General features: G+C 39.1%; 1 protein-coding gene across 6 annotated transcripts in view; it reads left to right on the forward strand.

Annotated features, from left to right (window-relative positions):
• Window positions 1–22462, forward strand: part of ATP9B (ATPase phospholipid transporting 9B (putative)) — a 115236-nt gene that overhangs the window by 86978 nt on the left and 5796 nt on the right. For all 6 annotated transcript variants that reach the window (XM_081014128.1, XM_081014129.1, XM_081014130.1 and 3 more), the window contains 12 exons: window positions 1811–1923; window positions 6792–7040; window positions 13304–13465; window positions 13706–13798; window positions 16352–16435; window positions 17585–17755; window positions 18680–18778; window positions 19846–19935; window positions 21332–21476; window positions 21784–21848; window positions 22109–22264; window positions 22384–22448. In XM_081014128.1, coding sequence (XP_080870254.1) covers window positions 1811–1923; window positions 6792–7040; window positions 13304–13465; window positions 13706–13798; window positions 16352–16435; window positions 17585–17755; window positions 18680–18778; window positions 19846–19935; window positions 21332–21476; window positions 21784–21848; window positions 22109–22264; window positions 22384–22448 — 1492 coding nt within the window. The remainder of the gene's footprint in view (window positions 1–1810; window positions 1924–6791; window positions 7041–13303; window positions 13466–13705; window positions 13799–16351; window positions 16436–17584; window positions 17756–18679; window positions 18779–19845; window positions 19936–21331; window positions 21477–21783; window positions 21849–22108; window positions 22265–22383; window positions 22449–22462) is intronic.

Consider the following 22462-nt stretch of genomic DNA (forward strand, 5'->3'; position numbering starts at 1 on the left):
AATAATTTTCCTGAAATGGCCCTTATTATTCCATATCTTTATGGAAGCATTATGATAGAATGCTTAAAAACAGAAGAGAGGGAAGAGGTTAATTAATAATACATCCTGGGGAATTGTTAAATGACAAAAGTAACTTCAGTTTCGCCATGGCTCAAAGAGTGGGATCATTCACCCTGTACTGAGGCTTAAATAACATGGTATGCAAACTTCCTTGACTGAATTAGCACATGAACCTGTCCAGTGATGACTTCTGGCCTCTGCTTCATCATCGCACCCTGCATCACCCAACCTTCAATTAAAGCTTTCTTGGAATCAAGCATGTCACCGTTGACAGCGGTGAACATAATGTCACTCGTTGACTGACACCCTGTAGTTTCTTGCAGATCGGAAGTGATCTCTAAAAGCATACTATTTATGTCGATTCTGAAATTCAAGGCTTAGTACCGATTACAGGCTAAATTTGTTGAAATGGGAAGTGGTGATAATTCCCAGTGACCTGTTTAAGACAACATGGTATCTGGATTTTATTTTTGCCACGTGGTATTTTCCACACATTTTCCCAAGTGGTTGTCAAAATGTTCTTTTTCTGCAGTTCTTGATTAATGTTGACATTATTGTAACTGTGAGTACTGTGCAATATGAGAAACATAAGCATGCTTAAATCTCATTGGAACACATTGAATGTATACTGGCGTGCCTTACTGTTCAAATAATTTCAGACACTCACTACTTTGGATAAAATATAAATTAAAACATTGTATACTTTTTTTCTATAGCACAGATAGTTAGTGAAACTATAGAAGTGTGAAATCTGTCACAAAGGTCCAGAAAATTATACACTCAAGTAATTTAGGATTGTCGTATTTTTTAACAGTTATATGTTGTGTTAACTAATGAAGACTGTAGCCACTCAGTTAGTGCCAGTATCTTAAAATTTTTGTATATGTTCATATTTTCACATCCAAATTGGCAGTGTTTTTCATCTGGCTCCTTTTGTATCAATAAATGTAATTTACTCTTAGATTATTTACTGATGTAATTTACTTTTAGATAATTTACGGATGCATTTTTATTTTTTTAAAGCTAGAGTTCAGCAGCTGCCCATGTTAAGATTCCTATAACACATAATGTAATCCCATTTCTAGCTTTTTGATATGTGTACAACACAAGCACTCTGCCCTCACCAGGCTGAAGGTGGGTCCTGGGTGCAGTTTCCATGTCCTTTTCCATCTATTCACATTCTTTTATTAATAAAGAAGGATGGGCTGGACAGAGATATCGAGACTGTGCCAAGAACCCCTATTCCCCACAACAGCTTGACAAGTGCTTATGCATAAAGGTGTGGAGGGGAAAAGTGGACTGTATTATGCCCTCTGGGGATAACTTAGTACTGTGAACACTTAAAATAAATGGAGCAATGTTTGTTTAAATAATAGTTCAAGTGAAAATATATATACATTCCCACTATCCAGTCTGAGTGCTTTAAAACAAAACACAAAACTATGTATTCAATAGTGTTGTCAGGTCTTACTAGAGAACCAGAGTTAATTTCTAGTCTTGATAGGGGTATCTGCTGTTCAGCTCAACTACCTTGAGAATACTGGAGCTTGACAATTATATTCTAATCCTGAGCCTAATTTCACAGCCGCCTTCATGTTCTATTTATTACTCCCAGGTAAGTGGGTATAGGATTGCAGTTTTACTGAGATACATTAAAAAAAACAGTAACATGGGAGGCTCTTTAGGATGGCAGAAAGTTCCCATAAAGAAACTGATTATTTGAGCTGGATATTTGATGTTTATATTACAGGTACACTTACCCAGAATGAGATGATATTTAAACGCCTCCATCTCGGCACTGTGTCATATGGAACAGATACAATGGATGAAATTCAGAATCATATTATCAATTCCTATTCCCAGGTATTTTGTGCTTGTCACTTTCCTTACTACAACTGTAAAACAATCTCAGAGCCAAATATAGGTTTTAGAAAAATGTCTACTATGAAAAAATCCCAATGCTCTTGATGTTCATTGTGTTAGTTTTACCAATTTGGTCAGAGCTGCAAGATCTTCCTTCATGCTTGCATTGCAAAAGAAGGGTCCTGAAACACAGCAGTAATAAGAACTGCAAAGTTCACTTCCCTCACCACAGCGTATCTCCTGTAATCTCAAACCAATCTACTCTAGTATAAGACCATCAGACTGCAGTAGCGGAGGGTGGGGTGGCAGCACTTACTGACGTCCTGCCACCAGTGTCACTGCAGATACTGGGAGTGAGAAGGCAGTGGGGAGGTTGGTGCAGTGCCAAGATACGGTATCTTATTTTGCTGAAAAGTCAGATTTTTCAAAAAGTTTTTTATTAAAAAAATGTCCCATTCTTTCATCCCAGTTTATATTTTTATAAACATCTCCAGGACTTCTGTTAAAGAATTTTTCAAGCACTCAACTAATAGTCTTCACCCAGAGTGATTATTTCATATACTTTCAGCACAGAATGCTCCAGTACTTTTAACCCCATTACACAGATGTAGGAAAACAATTGAGATGGGGGTTTGCTTGAGGCACTAAGTGAGTTCATGCCTAAGGAAAGATTTAAACTGGGAACTTCTCTGGCTCAAAGTTCTCTGTGCTATACAAACTAAGCAAGCGCCAACCATTTTAATGAAACCTACCATAGACTACTGATAAGTGGTACCATCTCCCTCCTGTGACATCTTTTTCATTTTACAAGGTTTTAACTTTCAGATAATTTAAAACATCAATGTTACTTTTTTATTGGGTTTCTGTATGTGGTCTTCTTCCCCCGTTTAAGTGCAGTGGGGCTTGCACGTTCTACAGAACAGATCCATATGAGAAGGCCAAAGTATGTTTGTTAATTTGGGATACATGTTTGTGGCATTATATTCTCTTTGTAAGAAAATGCTTCCAACCTCATGTAGGTCAAAAAATATCTAACATCCATCCACACAAGTTTAATTGAAACTGAGATTTAGCTGATAGTTGTTAGTGCATGCATACATTATGCTGCTGTTACAACCACCAGGCAGAAAGATCTGTTTTATTTACCTAATACATCCTCACTCTTTTTCTAATAATAATAATAATAATAATAATAATAATAATAATAATAATTTATTATTTGTACCCCGCCCATCTGGCTGGGTTTCCCCAGCCACTCTGGGCGGCTTCCAACAAAGATGAAAAATACACTAAAATGTCACATATTAAAAACTTCCCTGAACAGGGCTGCCTTCAGATGTCTTCTGAATGTCAGGTAGTTGTTTATCGCTTTGACATCTGATGGGAGGGCGTTCCACAGGGCGGGCGCCACTACCGAGAAGGCCCTCTGCCTGGTTCCCTGTAACTTGGCTTCTCGCAGTGAGGGAACCGCCAGAAGGCCCTCGGAGCTGGACCTCAGTGTCCGGGCAGAACGATGGGGGTGGAGACGCTCCTTCAGGTATACTGGACCGAGGCCGTTTAGGGCTTTAAAGGTCAGCACCAACACTTTGAATTGTGCTCGGAAACGTACTGGGAGCCAATGTAGGTCTTTCAAGACTGGTGTTATATGGTCTCGGCGGCCGCTCCCAGTCACCAGTCTAGCTGCCGCATTCTGGATTAGTTGTAGTTTCCGGGTCACCTTCAAAGGTAGCCCCACGTAGAGCGCATTGCAGTAGTCCAAGCGGGAGATAACCAGAGCATGCACCACTCTGGCGAGACAGTCTGCAGGCAGATAGGGTCTCAGCCTACAAACCAGATGGAGCTGGTAAACAGCTGCCCTGGATACAGATTTGACCTGTGCCTCCATGGACAGCTGTGTCCAAAATGACTCCCAGGCTGCGCACCTGGTCCTTCAGGGGCACAGTTACCCCATTCAGGACCAGGGAATCCTCCACACCTGCCCGCCTCCTGTCCCCCAAAAACAGTACTTCTGTTGTCAGGATTCAACCTCAATCTGTTAGCCGCCATCCATCCTCCAAGCGCCTCCAGACACTCACACAGGACCTTCACCACCTTCACTGGTTCTGATTTAAAAGAGAGGTAGAGCTGGGTATCATCCGCATACTCATGAACACCCAGCCCAAACCTCCTGATGATCTCTCCCAGTGGCTGCATGTAAATGTTGAAAAGCATGGGGGAGAGGACAGAACCCTGAGGCACCCCACAAGTGAGAGCCCAGGGGATGAACACTCATCCCCTACCACCACTTTCTGAACACGGCCCAGGAGGAAGGAGCGGAACCACTGTATGACAGTGCCCCCAGCTCCCAGCCCCTCAAGACGGTCCAGAAGGATGTTATGGTCGAAGCCTAAACTAACTTTGAAATGAAGGGTAGAGAACAAACTGGAGGATTTTAGCATATTTAAAATCAAAAGCTTTGCAATTAAAAAAACAACACATGATAGTTTATTTTGCTTGAGAAAGAATTATTTTATTAGTAAAATTTCTCTCCTGCCCCCCAGTTATAAATATCCTAATAAACAAATTTAATTCTGCCATATTTTATTAGTATGAAAAATGGAGAAATAGCCATCATTTGGGAAATAATGGTTTAATTGTTGTTGCTTCCAAAAGTATGTATGGCATATTCTTTTATTTAAGCAATGATTATTAAAGCAGCCAGTTATACAGTAGTTCTTGCGTGGCATTGATTTTTCCCCTTGTTTGTGTTCAGTTTTATTATTAAGATGACAATAGTCAAGTAGGTCCACTCTAATGCAACACACAAATCTATTATAACCTGATTATATTTCCCCACTGGAAGCATTTTGTGATAGAGGGCATAATCTTTAATGGAATTTGTGTGAAATTAAATTATACAAGCATCAATAAACATAACATAATTCAGAAGGAGTAAATCAGCTTAATTTATTTGTGGCTATAATGGCATCAGTGTTAGCAGAATGTAAATGCAAAGGTTTAAAGCAGTAGCTGAAAAGCAGTGCCAGATGATCAGAAAGTTAAACCCTTTATTAGACTACACTGTAATTTGATGGGCAGAATATTCACGGTTCAGTGGATCAGTACATGGAGTCAAAAAGAAATGCTTGCTTGCCAAACAGGGTTTCAGTGGTGTTACCCTATAGAGAACAAAAAGTTGGTTTGAAAATACAAGTGAGGTGAGAGGAATTGTTTAGTAATACTAGCTTAAAGTATCTCTTTCCAAGAAGTATTAACATTAGCATACATTATCTTGCCTTTTTACAGACACATTTGTGACTACTACAAGAGAAAGTTCTTCCTGTACTTCAGCACATTACTGTGGCATTGAAAAATAGTAAAATCTAGCAGTCAGTAAAATCTGTGTTCTCCATGTATATAACAGTGACCATCTGTGTTCTCAAGGTGCAGTCCATTTTGGAACTCTTCCTGTGTTAACTTTCCTGATGCATACTCTTAAAGTACATATTGAAAACAGCCTGAAGCCACAAGGTTTTATAACGTGTGGATAGCCAACTCCTGAGATACAGTGTGTCCTGGCCACCTTTGACAGCTTGGAAGGTGCAAATAAACATCTTCTGGCTTTCCCAGTACCCCTCTTGGCAACACATCAGGAAAAGTAACATGAAAAATTACCCTAAAGCAGTACATCCCTGCATAATGGAAGAGTCATGTGTAATTTTCTATTCTCCATTCCACACCTTAATAAGAAAGCATGTAACTTGAAGCTCTGTTCAATTCACAATATCCCTCAATATTTTGAGGAGCAATATTTTGCAAGTCACTTTGAAGAATTTGTCTGAAATATATTCATTTCCTACTGGAATTATAAGGCCTAGGGAAGCTTAATAAAGAGGATACCATAACAAACAGGTTTTAAAACTCAGTAAGGTACCAAGCGAAGACAATATACAGACACATAACTCAGTTAGGGGACCTCTGACCCATATACCTTATTAGGGCCTTCACAAGTCTCCAATAGGCCCATGAGATCATTTCCCACAAACCATGCCTGTTCTACACCTGATGTCATATGCAACATCAGGTGTGGGGCAGGTAAGGACATGGTGCCAAAGGAACAATCCAGAGTTTAAAGTGAGCTCCAATTGTTTGTTTGCAAGTGGGTCTCACTGAAAGCTCTGATCGGTGCTGACAGAGAGCAACACTGGGATTGGTAGCACTAGGGAGTCTACTACCAGGAAGTCCCTAGTGTAGCCAAAGAGGCACAGGGTTTGCAAGGGCCAACAGATCAGATGGCTGACACTTTCAAAGTGCTGGGCTTTGCCTGCTATGGTTTGATTTCAAACGGGCAAAGGAAAATGGGTCAGTTGATAACATGGTGACATTAGGCTATGGACAGCCCCATCCGCTTGTCAAAAGTGGCTTATAAGTGGGTAGGAAAGATAAGGATCCAGCCTATCAGCTGAATCCAGTTCTCCATCCCTGCCATAACCTGTCAGGTATTCTTGGCAAGAAACTACAGGTTCAACCCATACCTGTAATGCAGGGATGGGGAAGCCTTTCATTCCCTCAGGCTTCATTCTTTTGTGATCAACTTCCAGGGGCTGTTTTCCAGTGGCCGGTGTGTTCACAGGTGAAAGTGGGCAGAGCAATGGATGTGAGTTTTGCCTTTGTAGAGTAGACTACTTATAACAGAAGCCATAAGTTTACACACACACACACACACACACACACACACACACAGATAAATATAGATATATGGCCAGCTATCCTCATTCCACAAAGAGGCCTGGAAGGCCAAGCCTGAAGTTTCTCACCCCTGCTGCAATATATATATATATATGAGCTATATTTTTATTTGATCTGGTTATTCTGTGTATATTTTAAAGGTGCACTCCCAGGCAAGTGGAAATGGTACAAGCTCAACACCTTCCAGAAAGATGCAATCTTCTGCACCAAAAGTTCGCAAAACTGTCAGCAGTCGAATACATGAAGCAGTAAAAGCTATTGCGTTGTGTCACAATGTTACACCTGTATATGAATCCCGAGCAGGAGTGACTGGAGAAACAGAATATGCTGAGGTAGATCAGGACTTCAGTGATGAAAACAGAACTTACCAAGCTTCTAGCCCTGATGAGGTAAGGCTTCCATCATAATTTTTATATTTTCAACTAAGTTGTGATATTTATATTTGTCACTTTCTACAGAAAATGTACAGGGTGAGCTCCCGTTGTTCAACCCCAGCTCCTGCCCACCTAGCAGTTCAAAACCATGTCAAGTGCAAGTAGATAAATAGGTACCGGCGGGAAGGTGAACAGTGTTTCCATGCGCTGCTCTGGTTTCACCGGAAGCGGCTTAGTCATGCTGGCCACATGACCCAGAAGCTGTCTGCGGACAAACGCTGGCTCCCTTGGCCTATAAAGCAAGATGAGCGCGGAACCCCAGAGTCGTCCACGACTGGACCTAACACTCGGGTACCTTTGCCTTTACCTTTACAGGAAATGTAGTAAATAACAACTGGGTTCTCCTTGCTATACTGTATTTGCAATGCTTAGAATAGAGCATAACAACATTTACAACTGCAGAAGCATTGATATCATTCCAACAATTAATGGCACACAAAGTGCAGATACGTAGTTTGATATGTTTAGAATACAAGAGCCTCTGAAATACTGTGATTTTAAAGGAAAATTCATCTGCCAAATCAATGTTAGAAGGTATGGCAGTCTTTACAATATATCTTCATTTGGTTAAATCCATCTGAGGAAGGTCATGTTTGGATCCAGCCCATGGTTGGAAACAAACTCATTTATTTAGTGAGGGTGAGGGGCTAGCCTCTTTATGCAAGGACCCTGGTGAGAGGCCATTTAGGGCATAGGGACCTGCTTGTGTGCCCTGATGTAACAAGAAGGGAATAGTGACGACAACGCTGAAGACTGAATGAAAGGTAGTCACTGGATTGAGTGAGACAGTGCCAGGTTAGTCATTCACCATTATATTTTGGCTGGTTCACCACCTAGGTCAGGCACTATCCAGCATTTATTTGCTGTTTTGTATTGTTTTGCTAGCCGTTATAATTATTGTATTTTTATTGTACATTTCTTCGTATTACTGTTCTGTTTACCACTTTGGGGACCAAAAATCAGCATATACATAAACCACAATATAATTGACATATAATGATTTTTCTGAATGAGCATGGGTCTATGTAACTACAGTTAAATGAGCTGGGAACTCTGGTTATAAAATTCAGTAATGATGTTTAAATAATTAGTTCTGAATTCACAAAGAAAAACCGTTTGATTTTCCTTTTTTAAAAATGGCATGTTAGCTACATATATATTGAATTGTTTATCATCTTCTGAATTTATTAAATTTGAATTTAGGGGCAGGGGTAACAGGTAGAAAACGCTCTGTAGTGGGTACCTGAAAATGAGTGTGCTCTACTTTGAGTGCCTCCAGGTCTGAGGCCTTCTCATTGGCAGTACCAGCCCCATTGAACTTTCTGCCTAGGAGAGCATGGTAAATGCTGTCTGAGCCTTTTTTTTTAGAATAGCATTTGCTGGCCTCATGAAGTCTGAGATGGTCTGGTAGCTAGTATTTTAGTGGATTACTCTTTTATCACTGAAGTGCTGCTGTTATTTTAATTGTCTTATTATATTATATTATATTATATTATATTATATTATATTATATTATTTATTATATTATAATGTTTTCTTGGTTTTAAATTTGAAAGCCATTTTGTAGATACCTTTTGTAGGATACCTGGTATCGATGTCAAGCTTACTAGTTGGTACTTACCAGTTTAGCAAGAGACAGTTCACATGCCTTGATATGCATGATCACAACATATATCCATTATCTGCCATTTCCAATATCACATGAGCGGACTCCCCTTTCTTCTTCATTCCGCAGCCACCCCTGTGCCCCCATCTGCTCCAGAGGGTGCCCCAATCCTGTAAAACAGATTTTGTGGATATGAGAGAAAGGAGAAGAAGGGAGTCCTGTTGAGAAAGCTGAAGTCCATTTGCAAGAGGGCTGGTGCTGTTGGAGGCCACCCTTTAATTCTGGTGTAGTAGAAATTAGACAAAATGAGGGGAATAATCTTATGGTGGTATCTGGCTAGGTAAAATTCAGAATAGACCCATTGGAATTAATGGACTTAAGTTATACATGACCAGCTTTACATCTGTTCATTTTAGTGTATCTGTTCTGAATACAATCTAGTCAGGTACCATCCTCAGTGAATATCAGCTTTACTTTGTGATCATTACAATTACTTTATGTCTCTTGAAATTCTTGCAAAATTTGTTTTTTTGAAGATTTTTTTTAAAAGTGTTAGTCGTAAGCAAAAATAAAGTTGTGAAAATGTTCAGATAACCTAAAAATCTTTGTATCACAAAAAGAAAGCTAGAAGTGAAAAGACCAGAAGGTCTTTATCATAATTTTTTAAAGAGCTCTATTGATGCTATCCTTGCAAATCACTGGAGCCTAAGGAAAATAATGTAAATGGTTCATTATTTAGCTTATTGAACTTTCTTGCAGTTAGGTTGACAGATGATGCAATGTTTCCCAATCACACAACTACCATTTTAAAAGCATTTTTATTGAATATACTGCTGTGAATATTGCACCCTGGAGCTTTATTTAGGGAAATGGTTCAATTGATGTTTTCTTTTTAACCTCATTTGTTGACCTATCAAAACATATTTGGTTAATAAGCAACAGTATCATTTGACAGAATGGTTTTCTGCATTCAATGTTTTTAAACAATGCAGTGTTTTCTGATAATTTATAGCTGATTGCATTTCCATATGTGACAGCATATACTAGTATTCTTTGCAGCATGCACCATATAGTCTTAAGACAGCAGAAAATGTTCGCAGCCGACAATCAAGAAAAGATATGTAAATAGTTCAAGCATATATCATTCTTTTGCTAAAACATTAAAACTTCACAGAATATATTGAAAGCATTCCACAATAAATAAATGAATGAATAGTATGCACAATATTCATGGGCATTGAAATGTCTGATAACAATTTTTGAAGGAATTAAGGCCAATGGGAAGCTTCATTATAATGCATGTAGCTACTGTAGTTTCAGATAAGTAACTTATTCTGTATTCATAGCATGAGCTCTACTTATGCCAAGCTCATTGTTTCTTATGATAAGTGATCAATATTTCATTTTCTCTGAAAGAATGGAAAGTTTCATTTGTCTACTCCTTGTGCCCTCTACAGCATACCAAGGAAAGGGAACATATTGAGAATTCTACTGATGAAACCTAACTGCTGATGCTCTGTTATCATACATGTATGCCCAGTTAAATCATAGAAAGCTGGTGATAAACTAATGAAATGAACAGTCATAAAAGGATATGAACTTAGTAAATAGAGCAATAAGTTCAAAGGTCACAAGCCCAAATAATTCAGAGACTTACTATGAACAGGAGCCTTTGAAGACCTTTGCCCCTCTTTGGTCAGTGAAGATGAATTAGTCACAATTTTAATGATGGCTAATTCTAATGAACTAGCTACTTATTTGCTACACTTTTTCTGCACATATACCAAAACATCCAACATTTGAAATATTAAACATTATTTTAATATTTTGTGAAGACATAGTGAGGGAAGAGCAATGGAAGTAAAGTAGAATAAAAAGTAATACAAAGTTTAATAAAAATGTTCACAAAAATGATAAGATATTCATATGCAAATTAGAGTGGAAAAGCTTCATTTTACATTGTGAGGTGATTGTGAAATATTTTTCCCAGAAGGAATTTTACAGCGGCCACATTTCATATGAAATATTACTTCTTAAAATTGCTGAATTGCACAATTGTTAAAATTGCTGTTGTTACATTTCTAAATTAGAGGTGGGGCAGACTCAAGGCTTGTGGCATCTACGTGTTTGTGTGTGTGTGTATAATTTCAGAAATAGCAGATCTGTGCACAAGCTCAGCATAAGAATTAGTTTCTAATACAGAACTGAACTCACTTTTCAAATCCACTCCCTGTTTCTCCTCCAAACTTTTTTTTTTTAATCAGCAACCTTATTTGGGGACAGGAAAGGCTATTTGTTTTATATATTTGAAAGATTTATATTCTGCCTTTATTGTACATAATCTCAGGGCTGGTCACCTTGAAATAACAACAATATAAAAGCATACTATATAAAATCCATCAGTAAAACCATCTCAAAACCTGCATTGCTTAATCTGCTTCCTACGAGAATGCTAGGTGCCTTAATAGCTCAGCCCCCATCTCCACCAAAAAGCTGGAAGAAGAGATGGGGTTTCAGTCAGTGTAGATAACTGAACAGTGTTGGTACCAGTTGTGCCACAGGGAGCAGAGCATCCCACAGCTGGGGGGGAGGCACCACCAAACTAGAGCACCTTGGGCTTCACTCAGTTGTGGAATGACATGAAGGGCCTCAGTTGCCAACTCTCTTTTGAGTCACGAAAAAAGGGCAAGACACCCTTAAGAGGTGGTCTTTTTCCTTTCTTATGCAAGTTGTCTTCCTGTTCCATTTCCATTTGGAGCAAGGCCAAATGATTTGCGGTAGCACAGGAGACACTGTATTCCAGGTTGTTACGGCTCTCATCCTAATTGCACTCATGGACCCTTCCATGAGCCTGACTTCATTTTATCAAAAGAAACTTCTTCCTATAAATGAAGCAGAAGATTAGGATCCAAGCCTTTGAGTACTGTTGATAGGCTAACATATTTGACTGAACTACCAGATACTGATATTTTGGGATTCTCTAATAAATGCAAAAGCCTGGTGATTCTTCTCTATTGGCTCCTTGACCTTATCTGTTAGCACAGGTATAACTATCTAAAATGTAGCTGTGCTATAAACTGCCAACTCAACTTGCATGTGAAGCCAAGCATAAACTAAATAATAAACAGATGTGAGTCACCAAATATAGAACACTCAAGTCCTCGTTGCAAAGGGACACAAATGAGATGATAGGGTATTAACGGAAAGATGCAATTTACAGGTCAGAATGTAATAGTAACCTTTCACTGTGAAAATTGAAAATTAACCTTTGGAGTATTGGATCATTTGCAGCTAATATAGTGAGCTTGTTAGACAAACTTAAAACAGCTATTGTTGTGCATCTGAAAATGACATTTTAAAGTGTATTTATTTTGGACTCTTTATTATATTCTCATATAATAATCATTTCACCATATTTTAATTTACTGATGCTTACAATAATACACATGCAGCAGCAAATCGTTCAGACTGCCCCCCCCCACCACTATACTCAAATAAACTTTGCTCATTAATTACTAGGCACTGAGTTCTTTCTTTATTTCTTACTAGTAACATCTATTTCCTGATGCATGCCTAATGAAGGCAGGTCAGTTTAGCTAGCTCTTCTTTGGGTTCTTTATAGAACAGGACAGCTCAAATTTTCATACCAAGTGGGCCACAAAAAAACGTCAACATGGAATACTGTGCTTTCGGGGGGGGGGGAATCGAGCCTAAAATTTGATGCTCCCCAGCCCTCACATTGCCTTCCCAAAGCTGGGTAAGCAAGTCAGTGGGCTTTGAGGAGAAGGCCCACTGTCCTAGAGAAGGCCCACTGGGTCCTAGAGTCTTCCTACCTCTATCCTGAAGGTAACTAAGCTTCGGGAAGGAGGTGGGTGGACTGTAGGATCCTGGCAGAGCCCTCACACCTCCTTACCAAAACCCAGAGCCTCATTAACCTGGTTTTGTGAAGGCAGCGTGAGGGCGGCGGGTCAAATGTTGTCAAGGGCCACCAAAAAAGGCCTTGAGGGCTGCATGTGGCCTTTGGGTTGCGTGTTGAACCAGCCTGTTATAGAGCAACACTCAGTGTTTCAGATTCCTTCAATTTCCAGCATAAAAAGGTATACACACCACTGGTACCAAACTGTATGGGAAACAGTTATGAGCTTTTCATTGTTTGTAATGGATTTATGAATACCTGTAGAGTCATACCTTGCATCCCGAACGCCCTGGAACTCGGACGTTTTGACTTCTGAACACCGCAAAGCCGGAAGGGATTGTTCCATTTTGCAAACGTTCTTTTGGAATCTGAACATCCAGTGGAGCTTCCACGGCTTTTGGTTGGCTGCAGGAGCTTCCTGCAGCGAATGAGAATCCGTAATTTGGTTTTTGAACGTTTTGGAAGTAAAACAGACTTCTGGAACGGATTCTGTTCGACTTCCAAGGTACGACTGTATACTGCAATCCTTAAGGGATTTTGTTGGCCTGGTATTTCATACCTTTGCTTATATATGGTACAAAAAATATTTGGCTTTTTAAGTTTTTAGATTTCTACAATTAATCATAGACAATTGTTTGTGTGCAGTTTTATTTGCACTGGATACAATTGACAATCAAAACTTACTTCTCTTTATAGGTAGCTCTGGTACAATGGACAGAAAGTGTTGGTCTTACTTTGGTGAGCAGGGATTTAACTTCAATGCAGCTGAAAACCCCCAGTGGACAGATTCTGACATACTATATTCTGCAAATTTTCCCTTTTACATCTGAAAGCAAACGAATGGGAATCATAGTGAGAGTAAGTTTTGTCAGTCTTTTTCTTCATCTGTTTTGCAGGTCATATATTTATGAAAGCTTATTGTTTTGAAAATGTATGTAAGTTTTCAAATATAAAAGTTGGCTAACTATATGAATAATATTGATTTGTCCTCCTCAAATACTTTATGTCTTTGGTAATAACTTACCAAAGGCTATGGGTATTTGCCTGTGGTAGGAGTAGACTATGCTGTTTTCTAATATATAGTATCTTCCCCTGCAGGACGAATCTACAGGTGAAATTACGTTTTACATGAAAGGTGCAGATGTTGCAATGTCCTCCATTGTTCAGTATAATGACTGGCTAGAAGAGGAGGTAAGAAATGTTAAAAACAGTTGGTTCAATTTGAAGAGAAAAAGTAACTGTTTTACTTTGTCATAAGGAAATGTAGAACTGTGAAATTAAAGAACAGAAGCAAAATAGTAATGGCTTCCAGTCCAATAACATCTGTCTGCTTCAAAGATAGAAATAATGAACCAAAGAAATAATGGATTGGGAAATGCAATTAAGTGTATCACTAATAGGTTTTAAAGAGTTGCAGTGGTTTAGAAATTTTGTATAATGCAAAAAGAAGAAGAAAGTTAACTCTCAAATTAAACAACAGATGGATGTCTTTTTTAAGTATTCAGAATTCATTCCAGAACAAATAAACATATAAAATGAGGTTGAAAGAGCTTCTTTAGATGCACCCAACTTTTTTCTTTTATTTTCTTTTTAACTACCATACATTTTTACTGTAACATTATAAATAAATTTATTTTCACAAACTAAATACGTTGCACTGTGTTGCAGTACTAGACACCAGCAATTGTCTTAATTTGACCTTACATATAGACAATATGGTAATGTGATGATCACACAATGCATGTTCATAATGGTATTGGCAATATAAATCAATACCTGCTTGAGGCAGTTTGATTTAATCAGGGGCATGAATAAATTAAACTCCCTGAAGAGCTAATAAAGTGTCATAAAAATTACTTTTGGCGATAATGATGCACAATTAATTGTAAAATACTTGCTTAATTTATTTAGCATTATGAGGTCAAATCAATAATCATTTTGCACTAGACAGAGAGCATCAAGCATTTTAAAGAATCATTAATGTTGCTGTTTTGTATTATTTTTAATTCTTGTGTTTTAATTTAACAAAATAAACTTACTGCCAGTCATGTTTATGCTATGGTAATAGTAATTCTCCTATGACACATAGATACATTAGCCTGTAAAACTAACTTAAAAATCATTTTTAATATGTGTAGCTTGGGTGGGCAGGAATGAAACTTGTTGAAATAAAGCAATGGCTTAAAAATCATGTAGAGGCCCACATAAATGTTTGGTTGAATATTCACAATTAAGCTTCCTTATTTTCAACTTTATTTGCTATTTTTATGTAGAACTTCCAGGACACTTACTTGTTTTTACTATCAATTTATGTATTTAATATAGTACTATCCCACCTTTTATGGCAAGTCATCACATTTTTTCAATAAACATGTTTAAAACAAACCTATTAAACATGTTAAATCTTTTAAACATCAAAGTAAAACATCTATGAGGGGACAGCAGTAAAATCAATACAAGGCTTGGATAAATTTAAACGAAGTATTTGGGTGCAGCTTTAAAGGACTAAGACAGGAGGGCAAAGAATTGCTGGGAGAGGGAATTCCACCTCTGAAAAGGCCCTCACCCTGGTACATGCCAACCTGATAGACCTTAGAGTTGGGCCCTAGAAAGGGGCCTCTTAGGGCCCTGCAGATTTACATGGGTGAAAGCAATCTTTCAAATAATCTGTTACCAAATGGTTTGGGGATTTAAAGGCTAACCCCAGAGTCGGTCATGACTGGACCTAATGGTCGGGGTCCCTTTACCTTTACCTTTACCTTTACCTTCACTAGCACTTCAAATTGAAACCACCAATGAATGGGTAGCAAATGCAGATGATGAAAAATCAGTATATTATATGATCAAACCACCTAGGCCCAGCAGTCATTCTTATGACTGAATTTTGCAGTTGATGAAGCTTCTAGGTTGCCTTAAAAGGAAGCACTCACTATATAGAGTAGCCTAGACCGAATGTAACCAGTGTATGTTTTGCTGAAGCCTGGTCAGTTTTCTCCAGATAGGATTACAGTTAGCTAGTTGAAAGGTATGCCTAATCACAGAGATAACCTGCAGCTTGTAGATGCTTAGATGCCCAGATGCTTAGGAAACTGAAGTAATTTCAACCTGTTTTAGTATTTTAACTTTTATATGTTTTAAAGATAACACTGAGTCTAGAACTTTGTTCAGGCATCTGTCTGAACATGTAAAAGGTTAAACTGGCGATGGGAGCAGGGTGTACAAGCAAGCCCTGCCCCCAGGCACTTCAACTATAGAGTAATCCTGTTAAAAACTGGTTGCAAACCACATTGGTGGTCTTCTCAACCAATATACTTCTATATTATTTGGATTAAGTTTATTTGCTTGCCATCCCAGAACTGCCTCCAGCCACTTCTTTCAGGTTTCCACTGCCTCTCTTGAATAGTAGATGTAAGTGAGCATTAGAAATGTGAGAGGCTGGAAGCTTGAAGCACCACAAAGGCCAATAGCTCTGGGGTGGAAAAGCCCATCCTCCAGAACCACCTTCTGAACCCACCCTTTCAGAAAGGACTGGAGCTGGTGTAACTCTCCCTTGAATAGTTGGGAGAAACTTGCAAAATGATGTTGCACCATTTCCAGCCTTAGAGGTTTTTTCACATTGATTGTGCATTTGTCATATCAAAGCCTATTAATTTGAGTTTGGTGAATGGGCCCCTATCACTTGCAAAGACATTTCTGATTCATAATTCATGACTATGCTTTATTGTTTATTATATGCAATTTTAGTGTGGTAACATGGCAAGAGAAGGACTACGCACTCTGGTTGTTGCCAAAAAATCATTAACCGAAGAACAGTATCAGGATTTTGAGGTAAAAAACCCTCATACTATACTGATGTTTTTGTATTACTCTGGGTTTAACAACATACTTAATCCAAAATACTTCAGTGTTTCAAAATAATTTAGAATGGCTAATATAGACAAATGATGAGTGAGATCTACTCTAGCTTGTTTCATCATAGGCTCAGTCTTTGTGGGCTTTTAGGAGAAAACTCTGAGAAAGCTTGGACTTTTCTCAAGAAAGCTTGAAAAGACACTGAGCCCCATGAAGCTACCTCCCAGCCATCCATCGTCACAGCTCTTGCCCTCTTCTCAAACTTATCTCTGAGTGGAGGAGAAAATCTGGCAGCAAGGAAGGCTGTCAACAGTCAAAGCCTCATCTTTAAGTTTTCAGGCTTGTTGTCTCCTAAGCATTGAGCTATGAGATGTTGTTCCTCTAAGACAGTGGTTTTCAGCCAGTGTGCTGTGGCACCCTAGGGTGCCTTGAATGATGGTCTGGGGTGCTGTGAGAACACTGGCCTCTGTCCCTCTTTCCTTCCCTGCCTCCTCTAATGCCTTCTCGTGTCTCTGCCTCCCAAAGGCTTGCACAACTGTTGCAGCATCCCAGGCTACAAGCTTCCTAGGCGAATGGTGCCTCGGGGGCTGGTCAGGGGGTGCTTCCCAGGCCCATGTGGGGCATTGTGAGGAGGCACCTCTCTTTGGCGCAAGGGGGGCAGCTCAGAGACAAGGAGTGGCAGCTGCGGCTCCCCAGAGAACTCCCAAGGGAGGGTGTTTGAAAAAGGGTGAGTGACTGCCAGCTCTGCAGGCAAGGGGGTGACATAACTGGGCTCCTGAGCTCCACAGGGTTGCCACAAAAGAATGTAGTTGGTCAAGGGAGCCGTGGACTCAAAAAGGTTGAAAATCTCTGATTTAAGATATTAATTGAGCATAAGAATATCAGTGGTTGCTAAACGTGATGCCTATGTTATGCCTCCACTGTCTTGAAGCAGTATGCTTCTGTATATCAGTTGTTGTGAATCACAAGTGGGAGGAATGCTGTTGTGTTGAGGCTGGCCCATGTGAGAACAGAGTTCTGGACTAACCCAGCAGGAGTACTCTTACATCCTTACGGTAGTGTCCCAGTTGGCAACAAGTAAAAACCTTTTATGTATATAAAGTTGGATTTTTGTCTTGTAAATAGAATCGATACAACCAAGCAAAATTAAGTATACATGACAGAACCCTCAAGGTGGCCGCCGTTGTGGAGAGTTTAGAAAGAGAAATGGAATTACTGTGTCTCACTGGAGTTGAAGATCAGCTACAGGCTGATGTCAGGCCAACTCTGGAGATGCTTCGAAACGCTGGAATAAAGGTACTAGCTTTTGTTTTGTCAGATAGTTAACTTGTTTCTTTAAATTTGTTGTCTTTGCATGGTAGATTTATTTCCACGAATAGCAAATGATTCAGTCTGCTACTATGTGAGAGGGAGCGTTTGGATACTGGATAAGCTCCTGCAGATTAGGCCGCAGAACTAAAGAGAGAGAAAGGAGAAGCCCACCTCAGTTCTCTTATACCCATGTTGTCACTTCTCATGGAAGACTTATTTAACTATTACAGCAATAGATAACGATTCAACGAAGAATGTACACAAAAGTACACATAAATATATTCTTTACCCGCGACTGTCATAAAATGTTCCTCTGTGAAATATTCCATGAATGCAGCCACAGACACATCTGTTTGTATGACAATACTGACTTACTTCACATGACCTTCGTCCTATCAACCTAAACTACCCCTTCTTCCTACACAGAGCCTCAACCAGTAGCAGATGGGGCGAGGGCAGGAGTAGTGCTGGTCACCCAATCTCTTGGCTGGTGAATCACTGCTGCTTCTTGGGAAGGTGAGTGGGAGATAGAAGATGGCGGGGAGTTCAGCACTGTGTGAACATGCTGGCAGGAGTGTTGTATTAACTCTGCCAGTGCATTTGCACAGCCCCAACCTCCCCACAAACTTGTACCTCCCACTCTTAGTATAAAGCAGCAACTCTGCTGCTAAGAGGTCAGGTGAGCACTTCTGCCCCATCACACCATCCACTACTGGCCTCAACAGCTGGACCCTGCACCATATCCTTAGCAGAGGGGACCTATACATTTTTGTTTAATGATATATAATAAGAATTTGCTTTGATAGACAGCAATTGAACACAATTCTCATGACAGAGATACAGTTGCATTTTTTGGGAACGCAATAGACAAGTAATAGTCAACTAAACTGACTCTCAATTAATTCATAGATATGGATGTTAACAGGAGATAAATTGGAGACAGCTACTTGTATTGCAAAAAGCTCTCACCTAGTATCCAGAGCACAAGATATTCATATTTTCAGACCTGTAAGTATTGCTAACAGTACTTTGTTTCTTGTCACCCATAGCAATCTCTGCTACTGTTGTGGTGTTTGCTAAATACATGATATGTGTTCATTCATTTTGTTGTGTCATTCATTTTATGAGACAGACAGATAGTATGGTAAAAGAATGAATTCCAGTGGGAATGCTATACACTCTTAGCTGCCCCAGTTTTATTTGGTTTCATGACATCTGTTGAATTATACACATATACTCATGTTCTCATGCACCTACATGCCCACATCCAGTGCTCCTGCACAGGCCATGTCAATGGGAACCATACAGAAAAAAATCTTCTGTTTCAATTTGACCCCATGTCAGGATAGCTAAAGTGCAGTAAAGCTAGTTTAGTGTCTTTCCGACTACACTGAGAACATATTGACATCTTCTTCTGATAGTCAAGGCCAGAGATGGAGAAACTCCAGTCTGTGAGCTGATCTTGGTCTGCTGGCTTGTCCAGTTTGGCTCACACGGTCATTTCCCCCAGACTATGCCCATATTCTTGGAGTACCCCTTGCAAGTTTCCCCACCCTTACTTTAGTGCATGAGGCGAGGACTTCCTCTTTTGGAATTATAATTGCATGAAAATGTCCACTTTGGAAATGATCAGTATTTGCTATCCCTTCTGCTCCACATTCCTTATATCTTATCCCTTTGGAAATCCTGGGGTAGAATACAGTTTCTCATTCCAATAGTTTTTATCTTCTTCTTCTTCTTTGAGGTATTGCCCTGGTCCGATATAGCACTAAACCATGATTTAGCATTATGACAATGTGCCACAACTTGTGCAATCTCTGCTCCTCTCCCCACTCCCCAGCTTTCCATCATTCCAAAGGGGAGTTTTAGAAAATTTCACCTACTCAGCTTCCCTTCAGCATTGCAGATATTGCTGTATCTTGATTATTTACAGTGGGAAGCAAGAGATTTATAGAGATTTAAGGGTGGAAAAAACCAGAGTAATTCCACCATAGTATAAAGCAGATGATAGATAAATAGATAGATAGATATTACTGTCACACATTAAACTGTTGAATGCTTCCTTTTTAATTAAGGTTACAAGTCGTGGAGAAGCTCATTTGGAGCTAAATGCATTCAGAAGGAAACATGACTGTGCATTGGTAATATCTGGGGACTCTCTGGAGGTAAGGCCCTGGCTTTTGTCAGTGACTGTACTGTTAAGGTAATTTAAAAATTGATTAATTCTAAGTACTTTTACCACCAGACTGCCAAAAGAGGACCTGAATAGCACCTTTGGTCTGCAGTTTGTTTTACATCAAAAACACTTAATACTGTAAGATTAAACCAAGTTGAGGAACAGTTACCCAGAATATCTGTTATCTGATACCAGCCTTGGACTCATTGAAATAAATGGATCTACTTTGAGTATAACTTTGTTATCACCCTCCTTCTGCAAAAATACTTGTTTGTCATGTCACAATATCAAAGATGATAATAACTTTCTGTGAGTTAAATTCTCCAGTTTAAATTCCAAGGGGGGGAAAGAGCCTTTCCAAGAATTGCAGTTCCCTACCCTGGCCATTCAGCAATATAATTGTGTGCTTGGAAGCTACCAGTTACAATTTACAGAGACACTGGCACAAGAATCACTAAGGAGATTTTTACTGGAAAGGTTTAAGAATCGGCATTCTCATTTGTGTGTGTGGGGGGGGGTAGTTTTTAAACTTATTTTTTCAGTTTCTAAAAACACTTAAACAATCTCCATATATCCCACCCCCTATAAACATTCATTTCATACACAATGTAGCTTATATAGTCAAACATGAAGCAGATATGTAACAATAATTACACTCTGTTAAGTGTCTTGTACTCTATACGGCTTGTCCATGAGTGAGTTGTGGGTATTCTTGATTGCATCTTTTCAGGAACAAATTATTTCCACCCTCAGCTAGTCCCCTAGCAAATCTGTGTGCTCCTCCTTTTGAGTTCTGCAGAAGAGTCAATACGTGGGCAAGTCTCTTGTTCCTGCAATAGTGTCTGTTCCTCTTGGGAAGGATGAACTTGCCCCACGATCAGTTGTGAGGAGGTCAGGAATATCTGTCATGGACATGATCATCAGAAGCTGCCTTGTGCAAACAGTTGGTCTTTTTGCTCAGTCTTGTTGACAGTGACTGGTAGCAGCACTTCAAGTTTTCATGCAGAAGCCCTTTCCACCTCTATCTAGAAATAACATGAATTCAACCTTTGCATTCAAAGCATATACTGTATTAACATGCTCTTATAGATCCTATTTTGTGTTGTATCAAAATAAAGGTTACAAGATAAATAGTATGTTCTTACACCTTCATTCACACACAACAGTGATTTCCATTGATGAAGAAATAAGCTGCCTTTTAGACTTTACAATAACAGACATTTATCTACCATTTCTTTCTTGCTTGCCCATAGCCCATGGTACATGTACTTCTGGTGCATGGGAATAGCACTGAAAAGTGATCCAACTTTCAACTAACTCTCATGTTGTTTAAGCTAAAAATACTGCTGGAGTTCTGTTAAGTGGTAATATGTTGCTTTTTGTAGGTCTGCTTGAAATACTATGAGCATGAATTTGTGGAATTAGCTTGTCAGTGTCCAGCTGTAGTATGCTGCCGATGTTCACCCACCCAAAAGGCCCACATAGTAAAATTGTTGCAACACCACACAGGGAAACGTACTTGTGCAATAGGTAAGCGTCCACTCTGGTTTTATTCCCGTTGACAAACTAATGATATGTCTGTCCTCTCAAGTACAAGGACTAAGGAACTGTCCTGGATAATTTAATAGGCAAATGTTATATTTTCATTTATTTGTTTTCGTAAAAACCAAGGGAAAGGAGAATGTTAGCCGCTTTGAGACTCCTTCGGGTAGTGATAAAGCGGGATATCAAATCCAAACTCTCTAAATTAATTCCAAGTGAAATTAAATTCAACAAGCAAATTTTAAAGATTGTGGAACTGGTCTAAAATGTGACAGGTGATTGTACTTTTTTTCAGGTGATGGAGGAAATGATGTCAATATGATCCAGGCAGCAGACTGTGGAATTGGAATTGAAGGAAAGGTATATTTATTACAGAGTTTATTAAATGTATACTTTATAATGTGTTGGAATCCACTGGTTAAAATTGTAAATACATTTGGTATATGCATATCTTACTCATAGTAGTAAAAAATCATGCTGTGTATAAATCCCCATCACTTGAATTTTCAGATTTGGAGGTGCTCATTATTAAACCTGTTAATAGATGGTACTTTTTCCAAGGTGATGTTTACAGTGTTGATCGTTTTTTTTTAAATGTGTGATTCTTATTTTCAATTTAGGAGGGGAAACAAGCTTCTTTGGCTGCTGATTTTTCAATTACACAATTTAAACACATTGGCCGGCTGCTGATGGTACATGGTCGAAATAGTTACAAAAGATCAGCAGCACTTGGTCAATTTGTCATGCACAGAGGCCTTATTATTTCAACTATGCAGGTATTTAATTCTTTTTGCTTTCATTGTGAACTGTTTACCAACATTGTTCTAGCCATTTAAATAATTTCCCCAGATTATCTGTAGGAATCCCAATATAATATACTGTGTTCTTCCTCTAGGCTGTGTTTTCGTCAGTCTTCTATTTTGCATCTGTTCCTTTATACCAAGGTTTCCTCATGGTAGGGTAAGTAAGAGATT

This window comes from Podarcis pityusensis, assembly GCF_964106645.2.
Source record: "Podarcis pityusensis genome assembly, chromosome: 7".
Lineage (NCBI taxonomy): Eukaryota > Metazoa > Chordata > Lepidosauria > Squamata > Lacertidae > Podarcis > Podarcis pityusensis.